This window comes from Canis lupus, chromosome 23 (genome assembly GCF_011100685.1).
Source record: "Canis lupus familiaris isolate Mischka breed German Shepherd chromosome 23, alternate assembly UU_Cfam_GSD_1.0, whole genome shotgun sequence".
NCBI classification, from domain to species: Eukaryota; Metazoa; Chordata; class Mammalia; order Carnivora; family Canidae; genus Canis; species Canis lupus.
The window spans coordinates 48,906,239-48,925,096 of record NC_049244.1 but is presented as its reverse complement, the minus strand read 5'-3'; the positions used below and the strand labels follow the sequence as shown (position 1 = coordinate 48,925,096).

The 18,858-nt window shown below is 44.1% G+C and overlaps 1 protein-coding gene across 1 annotated transcript in view; it reads right to left on the bottom strand.

The window, feature by feature from the left end:
* ARHGEF26 (Rho guanine nucleotide exchange factor 26) overlaps positions 1-18,858 on the bottom strand; it is a 112,428-nt gene that overhangs the window by 25,487 nt on the left and 68,083 nt on the right. Inside the window, exons 9-11 of the mRNA XM_038570206.1 lie at positions 15,806-15,880; positions 7,712-7,801; positions 664-818 (exon numbers count right to left, since the gene is read on the bottom strand). Of these exons, the coding sequence (XP_038426134.1) occupies positions 664-818; positions 7,712-7,801; positions 15,806-15,880 (320 nt within the window). The remainder of the gene's footprint in view (positions 1-663; positions 819-7,711; positions 7,802-15,805; positions 15,881-18,858) is intronic.

The window sequence follows — 18,858 nt, the reverse complement described above, 5'->3', positions numbered from 1 at the left end:
GATTTACTTTATTCCTTTCAGAAGGAAGTACTGGGTCCAGCGACCAGTACTTCCTAGACCAGCGACCATGAAGAGCAGTGGGTTTTAAATTCAGCTGCACACACTAGCATGGCATCCCAGCTCATTCTCAACTGGAGCAACTTTGATCTGCTTTATACAAAAATTGTACGGTAGACGAAGTCGGAAAAATGCCGAAGGGGAATAATACGAGTGCTACCTCCCCAGGGATGTTGGGAGAATCCAAGGATATAAATGTGCAAAATGCTCAGAAGAGTGGCTTGCATGCCAGAAAAGCTCAACAGAGCTGCTGCTGATGTAAGTCCTGACGGTGTGTGTGATTTAAAGAAAGCAAAACACGGATGCTACTATGACTCCACATGCAGAAACTATGCGTCTATCATTGCAAGCTTTTTAAAAAAATTATCTTTATGTATTCATGAGGGGCACAGGCAGAGGGAGAAGCAGGCTCCATGCAGGGAGCTCGATGTGGGACTCAATCCCAGGACCCCAGGGTCACGCCAAAGGCAGACACTCAACCACTGAGCCCCCCAGGAGCCCCACCCCGCCCCCCCATCACAAGCTTTTAAAGGATGATCAACCCTAAAAGGCATCTGAATCTTAGAGCTTAAAAGCTGGAGGTACCAGCACCAGAAAATGGCTTACCTCTTCTTCTTGGTGATAATGAGCACGTCGTTAAAGAGAAAGAAGTAGACTTGCTGTTTAGACGTCCTTCTTGAGAAAAGCACAGTGTCTTCTACGTAGGCTGTTAACTCACCTCTTTTCACCAACCACCGGGAAGAGGAGACTAGAGGAAACGGCTACAGAAGAAGAAAAATTCAGTATGCACAGCCAAATGCTTTCATTTTCCTTTTAAGATTATTGAAGGGAAAATTAAAACTCACAGCTAACCAAACAGCACATATCAGGGTGTACACCATTATTTTAAAAGTATGCCACAGTGAAATATAATTAAAGAAGTACAGTACATTCTCCAAGAGAAAATGAAAAAAGGACAATTATTTTCCTATTAAAAAAAAACTATTAACTTGTCTATAGGGCAACGAAAACTCAACGAGAAAATATTATTGCGTCAGCCGAAAATGATCCTTTCATTAACTCTGAAAAGACTGGCGAGGAGTCACTTAAAACTGAAAAGCCTCAACACGAAATCCCTCGGTATCAGCTGCTACTGTTTTAAATATCACAAATCAGAATCTGATAATTGGGAGTTAACAAGAAACAAAAAAGTTTGAGGTCACTTTATCAACTAAAGAGACTTCACTCAAAAGGAAAAGCTACTCCCCAACCTGGAAAAAAAGGAAAAGCTCCCCACAAACTATGTTTTGTCTACTGATTATCTACTTAACTATATTCTGGAGGACACGTGTCCTGAAGTTTTTGCCGCTTTCCTCACGGAAATTCATCCCTGAAAGCATCATGTCACTTTCTGGCCGTGAAAACGATGCTCTTCCACAAATAATCCATCTTCATCTCATGGAAAAGGCGATATCCAAGGAATTACGTACTGCTTTTTCTTTATTCAGTGCCCAGTTTCCAACTGGAAAACTCTCAAAACTGCAGAGTAATCTTACCTTTAGGAGCGCTTTTTATTTTGTTTATTTTTAAAAGTTATCAGAAATGCTTACTGCCAAAAATATGATTTTAAAAACTCTATCCAGGGACACCTGGTGGCTCAGCAGTTGAGCGTCTGCCTTTGGCTCAGGGATCCCGGGGTCCTGGGATTGAGTCCTGTATCGGGCTCCTTGCATGGAGCCTGCTTCTCCCTCTGCCTGTGTCTCTGCCTCTCTCTCTGTGTCTCTCATGGATAAATAAATAAAATCTTTAAAAGTCAAAAAATAAATAAAATAAAAACTGTATCCCTAGAGTAAGCAAAAGGTCTTAGACACATAAAACATAACCATAGTAGTGCCAAATGTCATCCTTTCCAGGGAACAGTGATTAAAAAATAGCTAGAGGAAACTGAGGATACTAGAGAGGAAATAAGAAAGCTAAAAAAGGATTTCATATACGTATATATCTATTTTTTTCTCTTTATAAAGGGACTTTTATAAGGGGGTTGTTCATCAGTTATATACTATTTTCCTGAAGGTTTATAAAAAGGAAGATGAAAGATTATGGCTGACCTCAACCTTTCAAAGCTGACTATTAAGGGATTTCCAGCCCCCAAATCTCAAATCAAATGATGATCCAAATGGGATGGCTGAGACTTAAAAGGCCGATGGCAGACGGAGACGCTTGGATAACTCAGGACAACCCTACCAGCACACCCAAGAGGTCACCACAAGGGATCACGTGTCGGGTTTGGTCCCAGGGAAGGGCTATAATTACCGAGAACACAGTGCTATCTTGCTGGTGCGTGTAAGCCTACGGGATAAACCAAGGGTGGTATTGTGGTTAAGGTCCTGTGTACACGCCAGCCTACAACTGTTCTTGGTTTACGAGATAGGGGAAGAGAGGTTTTTAAGATCCATTGTTTTTAAAATAGATGGATTTCTATGGATTCCTCATATCCCACTAGGCAAAAATAAACTTCTAATACAGATCCAAAATGGACAGTTTTTAAGATGTCAGTGCTTTTTAAAGAAAAAAAAAATCTGGTATTATATTTTTTGTTTCCAAATTTATTATTAAAAGATTAAACTCATTTCGGTTGTTTTTTTCTTTAAAGAAGAAACTATGAAAATGACCAAAGAATCCAAACAATCTAAAGTGGAATAAATGAATTCCTCTAATTAAGAAATTCTGACTAGAACCAACACCAGAAAAGAAATGCATGCACAAATAAAAAACACTGATATAAGTCCTATGGAGAAAAGACTTTTCATTCTTTTTTTTTGTGTGTTAAGCAGCATCCTAGAAAGCTAGTTTCAGCATAGAATTTAATTTTACAGGCCAGTGAGACAAAGAAGAGCTGCTAAAGAATAATCTTTCTCGTTGAGATAAAATTAATCATTTCACCCTATTAATTCCGTGACTTTTTACGGACTTTTTACATTCACAACACGGTGCAGTGATCACCACCACCATTCCAAGCGCATTTTCATTACCTGAATGGAAAGTAATCAGAGAGGGAGACAAACCATGAGAGATTCTTAACTCAGGGAATGTAACTGAGGGTCACTGGTGGAGGGGGTGGGGGGAGGACGGGGTAACTGGGTGATGGGCATTAAGGAGGGCATGTGATGCGATGAGCGCTGGGTGTTATATGCAACTGATGAATCACTGAAGTCTGCGTCTGAAACTAAAGATGTACTATATGTTGGCCAATTGAAGAAAAAGAAAGGAAGAAAGGAAGGAAAAAGAAGAAAAAGAGAAAGAGAGAAAAAGAAAAAGAAAGAAAGAAAGAAAGAAGAAAGAAAGAAAAGAAAAGAAAAGAAAAGAAAAGAAAAGAAAAGAAAAGAAAGAAAAGAAAAGAAAAAAAAGAAAAGAAAAGGAAGAAAGGGAAGGAAAAGAAGAAACCCTACATGCAGCAAGCAGTCACTCTCCATTCTGTCCTCCCCTGCCCCGCCAGGCCCTGACAGCCAGTAATCTACCTTCCAACTCTATAAATTTGCCTATTCTGGACATTTCATATCAACAAAATTATATAATATGGGACCTTCAAGTCTGATGTTCATTGCTGGGGTACCATATATCAGACCTTCATTCCTCTTTTATGGTTACACATGACCTCATTGTATGAATGTACCACATTTTATTTATCAAGTCACCTATTCTGTGGATGGACTTTTGGGTTGTTTCCACTTTTTTTGGCTATTATGAATAATACTGCCATGAACATTCACATACCACTTTTCATCTGAACGACTGTCTTCAATTGAGTGCATGTATATACCCAGGAATGGAATTGCTGGGTCACGTGGCAATCTCATTTTAACTTTTTGAGAAACCACCAAACTGTCTTCTACAATGTACAGATGTCTCAATACCTCAGAGTTCTTCATTTTGTCCGCTAGATCGTGGACTTCTACTTATTAGCAAGGCTCCTCCCAAACACGATCCGCGAATCCATCCACCCTCCAATACGCCACCCCACTCCATTACCCTTAATTCATGGCTCATGGTAGAGGCTGACAAGCCTCAACTTTCCCACATGCTTACTCATGAGGCCAAACTTTCCACGACAAGACAAAAAAATAATAATAATAACCTTCCCTAACTCTGTGGATGCAACGTTTAGAGAAAGCTGTGGTCTAGTGGAAAAAACACTTGGATTTGAGGCACAAACTGACCTTAGTTTGGTGCCCGACGTTTTCTCTCCAGCCCTGACCTCCTTCCTCCTGCCAAGGTTCTTGGATGAAAAGTCTAATCTGTTTAAACAGTTCACATCCTATTCACTCTTCGTCACTCTGCAACATGCCTACCGGGCCTGTCAAACTAAGACTCTGATCGATATTTCCTACTTGCTTACATGAATCAGATCTGTTCCAAGTCCTTTACGTCTAGTAATTAATTTAATCCTCACTATAACTCCCAAAGGGAAAGTACTGAGTCCCATTCTAAGGTTCAGAAAACTAAGACATAGTGCAATGCCCACGCTCACACATCTAGGAGGTGGTGGAGTTGTTTCCTAATTTGCAATTTGCTAATGTTTTGGTTCTTTTTTTTTTCCCCTTAACTTTTTCTTATCTCTTTGAGCTTACATGTCGAAGATATCAACCTCCGATCTATATGAGCTGCAAATATTTTTCCAGTTTGCTATTTCTTTTTTCAACTTATTTTCCCCTCTAGACAGAGATTTTTTAAATTTCTCAGATAAATGAGCTTATCAAATTTCTTTCTTTTCTTTCTTTTTTTTTTTTTTTCTTATCAAATTTCTTAAATGACTTCTGGATTTGGAGTAAGTTCAAAAGGCCTCTCCCATGTTGCTGAAGTGTCATTTCCCTGCTTAGAACTTTTCAGTGGCTCTCAAATGACCTTGCTCAGCTGCTCCTCTTGGCACACAAGGGTCCCCACATGAGCTGCTGTTTACTGCTCGGCTCTGCCTTGCTCCCCTTGCACCTCATGCCTACCCATAGATGCATACAATTGCTGGGCTACAGCAGCTGAAGCCATGCTCTGGGCATTTGTTCCTACTCTTTACTTCTACAAGACCCTTCCTAACTCACCTTTCAAGATTTGGCTCAAACATCCATGAAGACCTACCTGACTGCTACAAGCACCCAGTAGCTTGTGTATACTTCACAGGGAGAGCTGACCACCCCTTCTCATTGAGCCTGTTCTCAAAAATAAAAATAAAAATAAAAATAAAATAAAATAAAATAAATAAAATAAAATAAAATAAAATAAATAAAATAAAATAAAATAAAAATAAAATAAAAAAAATAAAAAAAAATAAAATAAAATAAATAAAATAAAATAAATAAATAAATAAAATAAAATAAAATAAAATAAAATAAAATAAAATGAGAGAGAGAGAGAGAAAGAGAGAGAGAGAGAGGGAGAGAGACAGAAGCCATAAAACAGATTCTTAACTATAGAGAACAAACTGAGGGTTGTTGGAGGGAAGTCGGGTGGGGCATGGGCTAGATGGGTGATGGGGATTAAAGAAGGCACTTGTCATGATGAACACTGGGTGTTGTTTATAAGTGATGAATCACTAAATTCTTTTAAAAGTTGAATATATATATATGTATTTTTTATTTATTTGAGACAGAGGGATATGGGGAGGGAGACGGAGAGAGAGAGAGAAAAAATACATGAGCAGTGGGAGAAGATGGAGGAGAAGCAGACTCCTCACTGAGCTGGGAGCCCAACGTGGGGACTCAATCCCAGGACCCGGAGACCACAATCTGAAACGAGGGCAGACACTTCACCATCTGAACCACCCAGGCGCCCCTAAATTTTTTTTTTTAAAGAAAGGAGAGAGTGTTCTCAGTTGTCTTCCATCTACAGTGACAGCTGCAGACGTAGCCAGCTCTGTGCTTCTGTAGCCTCCTATCAGACAGTAAGGTCCCTGAGAGCAGGGATCATGTTTTGGTTTCCTGGCTGCCTTCCACAAAAAAAGTACTCACAAAATTTGTTGAGACAACACACGGGCTTGCGCAAATCGTTTAACTTCTTCGGACATCTGTCTCCTCATCTTTAAAATGAACTGAATAAAAATGTCCACGGTTGTCCATAAAGTGTTAAGGAAATAAGATCCTCAGATTTTACTGGTATTTCTAAGTGGTCTGAATTAAGCACCTCATTATAAATCTAAACATAGAATATCTTCCTTTAGGCTTGCAAATATTTTCATCGTTGAGCCAGGAGAAAACAAAGAACCCAAAATTGATGAACTCAATTAATGTCACTTATTTTCAAGGAGCCCTGGGGTAAGCATTTTTCAATTACAAATTAATTTGGGGTTCTAGAGAAACAGCTTAAAGATCTCTTAAGCCAACTGAGTTTCAGTGAAGAAAAAAAAATGGCTAGGGAAGGGATTTATCATCTTTAAAAATCAAAATGGTTAGGAATTTTTAGCCTTTAAAAAAGAGGAGAGAAAACTTTAGATGTCTAGATAGTTTTTCTAAAATACTGAGAAACTCATTACAGAGAAGGACAAGTTTCTTTTTGAGGTATGAGGGGAAGACGGGTTTGGAAATTGCTGTAAATTTCTGTAGAAGGACCTAACAAAGTGCATGTGTGTGTGTTTTTAGCAAGCACACATCATCTTCCGTTCTAAGAAATTATGTGTCACGTCCCCGCATCTCAACCGTTACAGTCAGGATGTTCTAAGTACAAGGGTTCACACTGACCTGCGAGTCAAGACGTACAGGCCCTCGGCCTGATTCCTGCACCACTAGCCCCTGACCCCCTTAACAATCGAATATTCTCTGGCCTTTATTTTCCTCATTTATAAAATAAAAGCATGTAGCTACCCTGCACCTGTGGTCCTCCAACTATAACCATGAAGCGCCGATCCACCACAGCAGTGTAGACCCCCCACACAATTCAGGAACGCTTTTACTACGAAAAAAATGACCCGTCATTTTAACTTGCTTTAATTCAATGTACAAGTCGCAGAAAAAATAAAATAGAATCCCACTTGTGAGCACTCACATCCATTAAGAACTCGGTTGTGAGCCAACAGGGGACTACGACCTAGATTTGCCATGAACAGGCATTTTCCTCTTTATACATCCTGCCATCCGCTCCGGAGCAGTATCAGACAAAGCAGTAATAGGGAGCACATGTTCAAAGAAGAATTATGGAAGAAAAACAAAGTTGAAGAGAACACCCCACTACTAATCTTGTTTGTTCTGCAAACTGGAAGAGGAGCGTCTTTATCTGATTTAGGAGAACATGTGGTCCAATTCCTGGGATATCACCGTTTTTTGCAGGATGCTTTGAGAATTGCCTTTCCATTCTAAAAATCTGGGTTTTTTGTTTTTGTTCTGCTTTTTTTTTTTTTAAACTACCCTTTCCCCCTAAATGTTGTTGGGGGTGAAATGTGCCAGTTAGAGAAACCTAACACCTTGTGGCCTGGAGAAAGGCAACTTTATCTTAAAGGTGACCATAAGCAGGAACAGAGCTGCCTGGAGCTTCTGCGACTCCCTCCGCCAGTCCAATCCCTCTGCAATCGATTTATGGCCCTTCTTTGAAAAGCAAATTCCTATCTGCTTTGTCGCCCTCAACTATCTTTCTCTATTTATGTAAGATCTAAGCAAGAGCAGTAATAAATCTGTTCAAAGAAATGCAAGAATACCTTAATTTTAAACTCCAACTGGGAGTTAATTGTGTACATCATTTCAGTCCTTTCCATCTTCCGAGCGCCTTCATTGCACAGTCGGACCAACTGAGGACACAGAATAATAAGGAGGGTTAAGAGGTCAGGGAGGGAAATCTCAATTTCAAATGCACATCTCTCTCTCTCTCTCTCTCTCTCTCGCTCTCTCTCTCTCTCATGCAAGACATGATTTGCACTTTGGAAGCTCCAGAGACTCCCTTCTGACCATCCCACAGTTAAGATAATGTACCCAGTTAAAGACGGTGTCATTCAGGGTTGGAAAAGGTCCTGAAGTCCCCAGGACACGTGTCCCCCGACGGCTCTCCCACCGCCTGCCCCTCGGCCTTCTGCTCCCTTCCTCCGGCCCCTGCTTCTCCCCTCCGCCAGGGAAACCTCAGCCGCGTCAGGGCAGGCGGCTGCAGTCGTGGCTGGGCATCGGCCAACTTCAAAGGCAGATTCCAAGCCGAGCGCTACCTGCGGGGCATGTGGCCAACACCCAGGACGCCAAGAGCGGGGACTCTTCAGGTATAGCCTGATGCTCAATGATCTTTCGAGGGTGGCCGAGCTAAGGGGAATCCAGGTTAGTCAGAACTAATTATTTAGGAACCGAATGACTTCAGAGTCCTCTCTCCGATGAGGGCCTGTGATTGATAAGAAATACCTCTTTGGGCTCGCTCCATAGCTCCCGGCACACAGTCCCGTCGGCCCTTGTAATTTCCTATATAAGAGCCAAGCGGGGCAGCCCGGGTGGCTCAGCAGTTTAGCGCCGCCTTTGGCCCAGGGCGTGACCCGGGGTCCCAGGATCGAGTCCGGCGTCGGGTTCCCTGCATGGGGCCCGCTTCTCCCTCTGCCTGTGTCTCTGCCTCTCTCTGTGTTTCTCATGAATAAATAAATAAAATCTTAAAAAAAAAAAAAAAAGAGAGAGAGCCATGGGGGCTCCCTAGTTGTGATGCTCCATTTTGTTCCCGGTTGCTGAAAGCTTCGGGAAAACCCACCTGCGGTGACTGAGGTGACGCTGGTGAGGCAGCGTTCGGAAAGCCCCTGAGGACCAGGCTGGCCGCCGGGGAGCCGGCCCAGCGGTGGGGGGAGCTTGTGGCCTCCAGGCCCCGCACCCTCGCTCACCGACCTCTGGGGGGACAGCGCAGGCCGCCGGCTGGCCTGACCACGATGGCCACCGGCGTCCTCCATCACGCCGACTGGAGGGAGCCTCGTACCAACCCCCGGACCACGTAAGGTCGGAGCGCCCAGCCCGGCGCCAGGTCTGGGCGGAGGGGACCCCGCGAGCCGAGGGCCTACGGGCCCGGCGCTGCCGTGGCTGAGCGACAGACCCGGGGACCGGGGGGCGGCACGTGGGACTCCCCGAGGCCGGGGGCCGGGCACGCGGCTCCCTGGAGCATTCGGACCGCGCCCCACATCCCAAGCGGACGCCTCGCAGGCGGCCTTTCGGCGGGACAGGGACAGGGACAGGACGCGGCCGGCGCGGCTGCCATGGCCCGCTCTCGCACGCTCTCCGCTGGCTGCCCTGAGAGGACTCCGGCCGCGTCCAGGGCTCCAGGTCAGGAAGGCAGCCGTGCTCCGAGCCAGCCGTGCTCCGAGCCAGCCCTCCTGCAGGTCTGCACCGAAGGAGCCCCCGACGCAGGGGCTCAGGCTCCCCGCGCCCCCGCCTGCAGGCCGAGCACCGGGTCACCCGCCCTCCCAAAGCCGAGCCCCGCTGCTCGGCCCTCCGTCCGCGTGCCTCGTGCCCGAACTCAGGCCCCAGCGTGTCCCCGGGGCTGCGACCCACCTGCTGTCTGCCAACCGCGGCCTCCACCCGGCCTCCCGCGCCCCGAGGGTCACGGGCCGTCTCAGCTCACATCGAGCAGGACACGCCGCGGCTCCAACGGCTTGGAAGGCCCCTTTGTCAGCCTTCAGACCAGTCCTGGCACCGCCGCCACCTGGCAGCTGCTCTAGGCCCGGCCCGGCCGGGGCTCCACGGTCGCCCGGGCCTCGGGCCTTCTGCACCTGTGCCCCCCTCCGCCCGAAGGCCCTGCAGCACCCCCTGGGCGGCCCGCCCGGCCGGATCTGGGGTCCTCCCGCCTTCCAAGTCTGCCAGCACTTATCTGCGGCACGTCCTTCCAGAGAGGAGGGGCGGCAGAGACGGTGAAATGTCCGTATTTATAAACCCAGTGTCCACAGCCCGGCACCTACAGATGCAGCGAACGCTCGGCAAATGTTTCTGCGTAAACGGCCCTCAGAGACAGTGTATAAGTCACTTTAAAAAAAATAGTAATAAAGGTGGGCAGTAGTAGGGGGGAGATCGTTCCTTTATAGTTATTCTGTTTTAAAAAGAGGGGGAAAATGGCATTATTAAGTTTGGGTTATGATCTTATTTCCTGAAGTTCCAAATATCAACTCTATTAGCAAGAGATGGAGTCAGCCGCCACGTGGGAAGACAGGGCTTCAGGAGGCATAGGAAAAACAGAAAAGTTCCCCAAACGTCTGTCTTAAGCAATGGTCTCATCAGTGGAGCCCACTTGAAACCATTTCGAAGGGACAAGCATTAATTTGCATGTGTGCCCTGGTGTTTTTATTACAATCAGGCTCCGTATATTAAAATAATGCCTTCCTTCAGCAGCTGCCAACGCTTGATTAAATTTATCTCACTAGGTATTTTTAGGCCAAACTTATGTTTCTTCTTTTTTTTTTAAAAAAAAAAAACAAAAACCTGTTACATAAAGAAATATAAATTAAAAATAAAATATTCTCAATCTATCAAAACCACAAAGCTTACATAATATTTGAGCTGGGAAACATGCACTAAGACAGACATTTACAGATCTTCTGGTGGCCATGGAAACAACTTTTTCTGAAGGTACTTGGGGGCCTTTAAAAGAAATATCTTACATTTTTGTTCCAATAAACTGACCTATAAAAGTTTGTCTTTAGAAATAATCAGACGAACACAATCATTTGTGCAAGACAATGTTCCAGGAAGCACTAGTAGAAATAGTAAGTGAAATGGGTCCCGTACAAATCCGTGTTTCTCTGTACATTTATACCATACACTGGTGTTGGATTAGACATCCCAATGGAAGGATATGTTAGCAGGGTGACAACAATCATTACCTTTGATAAAACGACCAATACGGTTTATCTTCTCTTACATTTTCCAAATTTTCTTTGACGTACACATATTATTTAAGAATATACGTTTGCAAACCTTATATGCATTCCTTTTTTTTCTTTTTAAGATCTTATTTATTTAGTCATGAGAGACACACAGAGAGAGGCAGAGACACAGGCAGAGGGAGAAGCAGGCTCCCTGCGGGGAGCCCGGTGTGGGACTCGATCCCAGGACTCCAGGATCATGACCTGAGCCAAAGGCAGACGCTCCACCACCGAGCTCCCCAGGCGTCCCCCTTAAATGCACTGACTGAGCAGAACTCAGAGTGGAAATGGAAACCCTGGGAATCCCTCCCTTCCACGGAGCGCAAAGTTTGATGCGCAGGATTCTGGGACTATTTCTCTATACTGATAACACGCATGGTGAGCGTCAACACACTTCATTATCCGGACGTCATGACAGTATTTGTACTGTTCTGCAACTTAATGCTCCTCCCGTAATAATGTAGCTTAGGGATCTTTCCATGGTAAAAGATACACATGTCTACCTTTCTGCAAATGGCAGAAGCAATAGGTTACAGGAGAAGATTAAAGAGACTTGGCTCTTTCGCTACCAGGAGGAAAGCTGAGGACTTAACAGTATGTCCAAATAGCATTTTTATGAGGTGAGAGTGAACGCTTAACTCCCTTCAGCAGAGAGTAAATGAAAGAACGGCCGGAAAGACTTCACTGGCCTAAGAAACCACAGTCTGGCCTTCGCTCCTTGGACACCAGACAGCGCTCTGCACCCGCCGAACTTCGGATTCCCTGCAAATCGCCCTCCTTGCAGCTCCACCCCAGCATGTGAACAGAACATCAGGAAGTAAACACATTTTATTTAACAGAAACATCTTGCTTTTGAGTTGCTCGGCGAGGTCAATAAGTCTTTTTTCCAAGGCCCCGATTTCAGTAAGCACTTACACTCGTTGCAGCAACATGTATGAGGAATTTCAGTGACATATTATTCACACTATTGCAAATAAATTTCATTAGCATTTTAATTACCAGAAAAGATATTACTCATTCTTTTCCAAGAATGAATAACCATCTAGAGACGCTTGCCCAAGGGCCTGAGGCAGAAAGAGTCTGCCTCTAAAAACTTAGACGCTGATAGACCAGGTTTCACTTTCTAAAATAAATACTGGGATCTCCCCGTATCTTTCTTTTCACGGAAAGCAAACAAGTGAAATTCTGCATTGTAGTTGTGAACGACAAATGCTCTATTTACGCAATCTGTTTGTTGCAAATACTGATACCGTCCCTCCGGGAATCTATAAAATCCCATCAGTAAACTTCACAAATGAAAAAGAAGGTCAACTCCTGAGCTGGCTCTATCAGTCGAACCACTAGGAGACTCGGGGAATAATCCTGATGTTCATAACTTGGGCTCAAGAGAGAGAGAGAAATGCAGAGGAAACAAGTCACCAGAACGGCATCTCCTCACAGAGGGCCTTTTATATGCTTATCGTATCAGATTAAAGCCATTCTCTGATCCGGTCCGTGCCTGCCAGCCTTTCCTACGGGTACCAGTGTCGAATCCAGTGAACAAGAGATGCCTGAAGGAATGTGGTGGTTTACTGTAACTGGGATGTGAAATTCTTGAAAAACGCTAAATATCATGCTTAGCTCAATTCGACAGTGATCACAGCCTTCCTCTTGCCTCTTCTGTGTGAATTCTTAACTTCTCAGTAACCACCAGATAGAATGTGATGACATTTCTCGCCAGTCCAACGCTAGAACTTCACTAGTAGCTTCTCTCAAAGACTCTCACCTCTATTGCCTTCCAGGAACGCAACAGAGGCTGTGGGATCCCGGAGGAGAGACCCTCTGGTGGCAGGACCCTAGGAAACTCTACACCTGCCACGCTAAGTTTTCTTCACTTAAGTGTTTCCCCAAGTGGGATGTGCAGATCACTGATGGGGCAAGTGGTGAGTGTAAGTGGCTGACAGATAGCGAAGGTTTAATTTTTATATCCCTCCAAACTCATATGGTGAAATCCTAACCTCCAAAGATGGTGGTACTGGGAAGTGGGGCCTTTGGGGGGTGCTTCAAAAGTCATGAGGGGGGATCCCTGGGTGGCTCAGTGGTTGGGCACCTGCCTTCAGCTCGGGGTGTGATCCTGGAGTCCTGGGATTGAGTCCCATGTCGGGCTCCCTGCATGGAGCCTGCTTCTCCCTCTGCCTGTGTCTCTGCCTCTCTCCCTCTCTCTCTCATGAATAAATAAAATCTTAAAAAAAAAAAAGTCATGAGGGTAGGGCCCCCATGATGAGATTAGTGCTCTTACATTACAAGAGAGGCTCAGCTCCTTTCAGTGTAAGGCTCAAGGAGAAATATGCCACGCAGAAGACACCCTCACCTGACCATGCTGGCACCTTGATCTTGGATTTTTTAAAATTTTATTTATTTATTCATGAGAGACACAGGTAGAGGGAGAAGCAGGCTCCATGCAGGGAGCCTGATGTGGGACTCCATCCCAGGTCTCCAGAATCACGCCCTGGGCCAAAAGCAGGTGCTCAACCACTGAGCCACCAAGGGGTCCCAATCTTGGATTCTTTAACCTCCAGGACTATGAGAAATAAATTTCTGTTGTGTATAAGCCACCCAGTCTGTGGTATTTTGTTACAGCAGCCCAAATGAAGTAAAACACAGATAAACTTACTTTTAATAAAAAAAATGCATAGTAGAAAAATAGACAATGAGGTCACAAAATCCATGATTTTGTAGGTACTATTAGCAAGAATAAAGATACAGAAAATAGAGTCACTGAAGGTTGATTAAAAGAAGGAGCACAGGGATCCCTGGGTGGCTCAGTGACTTAGCACCTGCCTTCAGCCCAGGGCCTGATCCTGGAGTCCCAGGATTGAGCCCTGTATCGGGCTCCCTGCATGGAGCCTGCTCCTCCCTCTGCCTGTGTCTCTGCCTCTCTCTCTCTCTCATGAATAAATAAATAAAATCTTAAAAAAAAAAAAAAAAAGCAGCAGCACAGGGGCACCTGGATGGCTTAGTCACTTAAGCAGCTGATGCTTGATTTTTGGCTCAGGTCATGATCTCAGGATCTTGGGATAAAGCCCACACCAGGCTCCATGCTCAGCAAAGAGTCTGTGTGAAGATTCACTTTCTCCCTCTGCCCCTCCCACTCACTTTCTCTCTGTGCCTCTCTAAAACAAATAAATATTCAAAAAAAAAGGAAAGAAACTACCTCATAGCAAAGTGGTGCAAAGATGTACCAGACTCGAAGATGGTTTGGTAGCTGCAAGTGGGTTTAGGAAGCTCCTGGCGCTACCATCGTCTCTGCGCCCCTCTGCCCAGCTCTACAGTATCTTCATTAACTCCTACACCTTCTACTGCTTTCCCTCAGCTAGATATTCCTATCGGCATTTCAATGCGCCCACGTCCTTCTAATTTTTAAACAAACAAACAGGAAGATGTTCCCACACCGCCCTTCCAGCTAGAGCCCTCTCTTTCCACTGACAGCTCCCGTGTTGAAACAGCTACCCTTGCTGGCCAGCTGCACGTCCACACCTCCCACTCATTCCTCAACACACTGCAATCCAGCTTCCCCACCCACCACCGCGGGGACACGGCCCACCCGATGATAAACCCATGACCGCCTCACTCGTTATTCACGCTCTTTCAGGAGCCACTCAACAGGGCTGACCGTCTTTCCACCAAAACATCTGCTGTTTGCCGGGCCACTATGGTTTTCCTCCTTTCATCGATGGTTTTTGTTTTTTAAGTCTCCCCTGGGAGGACTCCTCTCCCTAAATGAGATGAAGGGTGGTAGTGTTCTTCGTGACGGTTGTGGCTCAGACTCACTACTTTTCTCAGTCTACAGGCTCGTTCTGGGTAATCTCATCCACTCTCCCAGCTTCAGAAATCATCGCGTGCCCGGGATCACCAAAGCCAGGTCTCCCAATTCCAGTGTCTCCAGTGAGCTCCTGACCTGTTTATTTCGGCCAACTTGAACATTCTGCAAGAACCTCTATCATCACACATCCAAAGTGGAACTCATCCGTTTCTCCCTAGGTTTCTATTGCAAAGGTATGTAAGTAAGCGTCCAGCTAGTTGCCCAAGAAGCCGGGGACCATACTCCTTGACTTCTGATCTCCAACACACTCACTCACTCTCTGTGCCTGCCTCCTCAATACTATATATTGCTTCTCTCCCTTTACTACACACCCATAAAGGCCACTGTCACCACTAGACTAATCAACTACAAAAGCCTCATAACTGGTCCCATCCCCACTGTCCCCTTCACAACACATGAATTTATAGCTTCTCCATCATCCTAAGAGAAGGTCCACACTTCCCTACATGGCTCCCCAGCATTCTTTCCTAGACTGGGCTCTACAGCTACATGAAGAACATTCCAGTGCTTCAAATCCTCCAAATATTTTTCTTGCCTTTGTGTTTCTACCCATACCTGAGACACTCTCTTTCCTCCCCAAGCCCTGGCTCAGAGCTAAGCTTGATTTAGGTTTCAGCCTCAACATCACTATGTTCTTCGCTACCATATCATTCATCACCTTGTAATGTAATTTTTATTTAGCATCTGCCTTTCCCTTTATACAGCACAGTGTATGAGGGTATTAACCACAACTGTCTTACGTGCGCATCGCCATATTTTCAGGGACTGGCATCATGCCTGGCACGGTAGTTGATACTTCGGTAAGTAGCTGGTTGATCAAAGAATGAATAAACGACTATTCAGACACCAAAAGAAAATGAGAGGTCTGTTGGGCCTTATAGCAAGACAATAAAAATACTAATTTCATTTGAGTACAGAAAACAATATTGTTTTTCAGCTCCCGAAGGAATGCTGGCCAAATGGCTTTGAGAACCACCAATGTTCAGCATCAGATCCAGATGCGCGCTCTTCGGAGACGCTGAACAGTTTACTGTGTGACTAGCTCGCTATTGTTCAACAGTTACCTTGCTTACTTCCTTTAAGGCTCTCTTGCAGACCTCATACTTCGGAGAGTCCTTCGGTGTCTTCTGACAGATAGTCTGCAGCAAAGTAAAAGAAAAACAAAACAAAAATCAATCAGTTTATTTTATTACGTGAAATAAAACCAAGGTCCAGCCACATCCTCTTGCTCATAACAAACTTAACAATGCTGAGCACAACATGATGGATTACATTAAAATCTGATTACAAAACTAGGAAACAGTCTTTAAATGAACAGGATCCAAGTAAAGCCAGCAAATGATGAAATAAGAGATAAGACTTCAGAGGTGGATGAACCTGGTTTCAAATCCAAGTCCTGTTGCCTACTAGGTATTTGACTGTGGGCAAGACGGCTACTCTGTCTCTATCAGCCTCAGTTTCCCATCTGTAAAATGTGGATAAAGCCAACTACATCACAATGCTGTTGCCAGGATTAAATGATAATACATGTACAGTTATTTTGTTAATATTTTATTTATTTATTTACGAGAGACACAGAGAGAGAGAGAGAGAGAGAGAGAGAGAGAGAGAGAGACAGGCAGAGGGAGGAGCAGGGCCCATACAGGGAGCCTGATGTGGGACTCGATCTTGGGTCTCCAGGATCACGCCCTGGACTGAAGGTGGTGTTGAGCCACCCGGGCTGCCCAAAACTACTTTAATTATTACCATCATCATCACTAAAGAGAAATATGTTTGTAGACCATACCACTGAATAAAAAAAAAAGATCAAGAAAAACAAGCTACTGGATTTTCTTTTGATATAGGTACACTGCAGTTTTGGCGATGCTAAAATGAACTTCGAAGAGGATCGATTCCTATGGAGTTACAAATACTCTGTGAAACCACATCCATTCAAGGACGATGGAGTCATTTTAATTGTTAAAAATGTCCATCTCAATTAACAAGTTTAACTTCCCAAATGAAGCAGGACTGAAGAGACGACGCTTTAGGTACATTTAGATTCTACCCAGGTGGCCAGATTCTCACATTTGGGAAACCGATTACAGCAACAGGCATCAAACAGAGGCGGAACTGTTTGAGGGGGTAAGTAGGGAACTGGTACCTTGAACGTAGGTGAGTACCAGACCTACAGATCCGAAAGTCAGGTGTCAGGACTGTCTTATGTGCTATGTGAGAAGCAGAGAGTGTCTCATCTGTGGGCTTTTGTTAATGGTTCTCCAATTTTGGACTAAGACCCACGGTAAGAAATACATCTACATTAGCTACCAGTGCATATGTACGTGGAAATGAAAAGGGTTTTTTAAAAAATATTACTTAATCACATTATGAACTCTGTATATATCATATCATTCTATTCTATGTCACTTTTTAAATAAACACAGCTCAGGATCAAAAATCAGCTTCATGACCCACTAATGTGTACAGAGGCAGTGTGAGAAATACTGGTTTATGTCCGTGAAGGCATCCTGGGTCCTGAAGGGTCTTTGCACACTTCAATTTTATGTAAATTTTGTGCATTGCTGAACTTTCTAGGGCGAATGACTGTAGCTTTACTCAGAATAATCAACAGGGTCTTTGACCCAGAAAGTTTTGAGCTTAACTGGACATTCACGGCATTAACCTCCAACATGGTGCAACATGGTACACTAGCTTCTGTGAATCCCAATCTACTTAAGCAATTTTCTCAAAATTAAACAGAAAATATAGAAGGCTGAGAGATCACAGAATATACAGGATCTAAAGAAATACGGCTAACATACATTTTCTGAAGAGAAAGAACCCTGAAACTTTGTAACGTTGCGAGAAATGCTGTATTTAGAAAGCACCCATTTCTCATTTTTAAAAATAGCAAAATTTGAAACAGCATTTCTCTAGACGGTTCAAAGTTTCGTCCTTTACGAAAATGCCAGAAATCCTATGAAATAAACTCATTTTTTAATGACTTTTTACTGCTTATAAAATCTAATGGAAGAAAGTGCAATATCAAATGTATCTTTGAAAACTTCAGTGTTTACATGACTCAGCACAAGCCTGTATAGTATCTACATTCATTTAGTTAAGAAATACTGAGCGTCTATTATTGTCAGGCTTAACATTTACTACTTCACCCGTTTTCATGCCAATCTTGCAGGTATATATTATACTGAGGCTTCAGATGAAATCAGGCAATTTGCCTGGGATCACACTATCGGGGGAAGAGCCAGAATTTGTGCCCAGATTGTTCTTACTCCAGAAGTCACAGGACTTGTAGGACACCAAGCTTACATAGCAGAGTCCCTTCTCTCAAAGTGCTATGGGTGTTCAGATGCGGAGGAAGATGCATCTGCGAGGGAGGGCACTGAGCAAGGCTTTATGAAAGAAGGAGCATTAGGGCCAGTGCTTGAAAGACCTGCTTGTTTTAGTTGTGAAGCTGAGAAGTGACAGCCGGCGACAATGTGAACAAAGATGCTCAGTGGGAAAGTCAGGAAACAAGGGTGGTTGAAACCTACAAATAAACCTTCTTGAAGCCAAAATCTGGTTTTGATTACCTGACTGCATTCTATCCTTAGGCCCAACGAATGTTTTTCTCAATCAATCCATCAATCAGAGAGCTGAATTTTCAAAATTCTGCAAGTTTTCCAATATTTACAAGGAGAGACGCCCCTAAATCACAAGGGAAGCATGCAAAGGCAGGAAACTGAGGGGAAGCTAGAGGAGCAGGGTGTTGGGAATTCTGAAAAAACAACTACCAACCCCCGTCCAGGCAGCAGAGCCAACAAAGTGACTGTGATCGCATGCTTTTACTCACTGCAAAATGTCAGTGCTTTTAGAAAATCTCTGAATTTATGATGGAATATGGGAAATGGAATTTATTTTGTAACCTTACTCAATCATAATTTTTTGCTGTATTTTTATCCTGTGTTTTGACATGCAAAAATCACGTTCGTTGAAACTGACACTAACATTATGATCCAATTGTGAAGTACGACTATGGCAAAATATTTTAACTTGATCAAAAGAGACACTATTTGGCCCACTAGCCAGGTGGGAGCTGTGCCGGGCCACCTGGTTCTTCTCTCGTTGTTGCCGCTGTGGA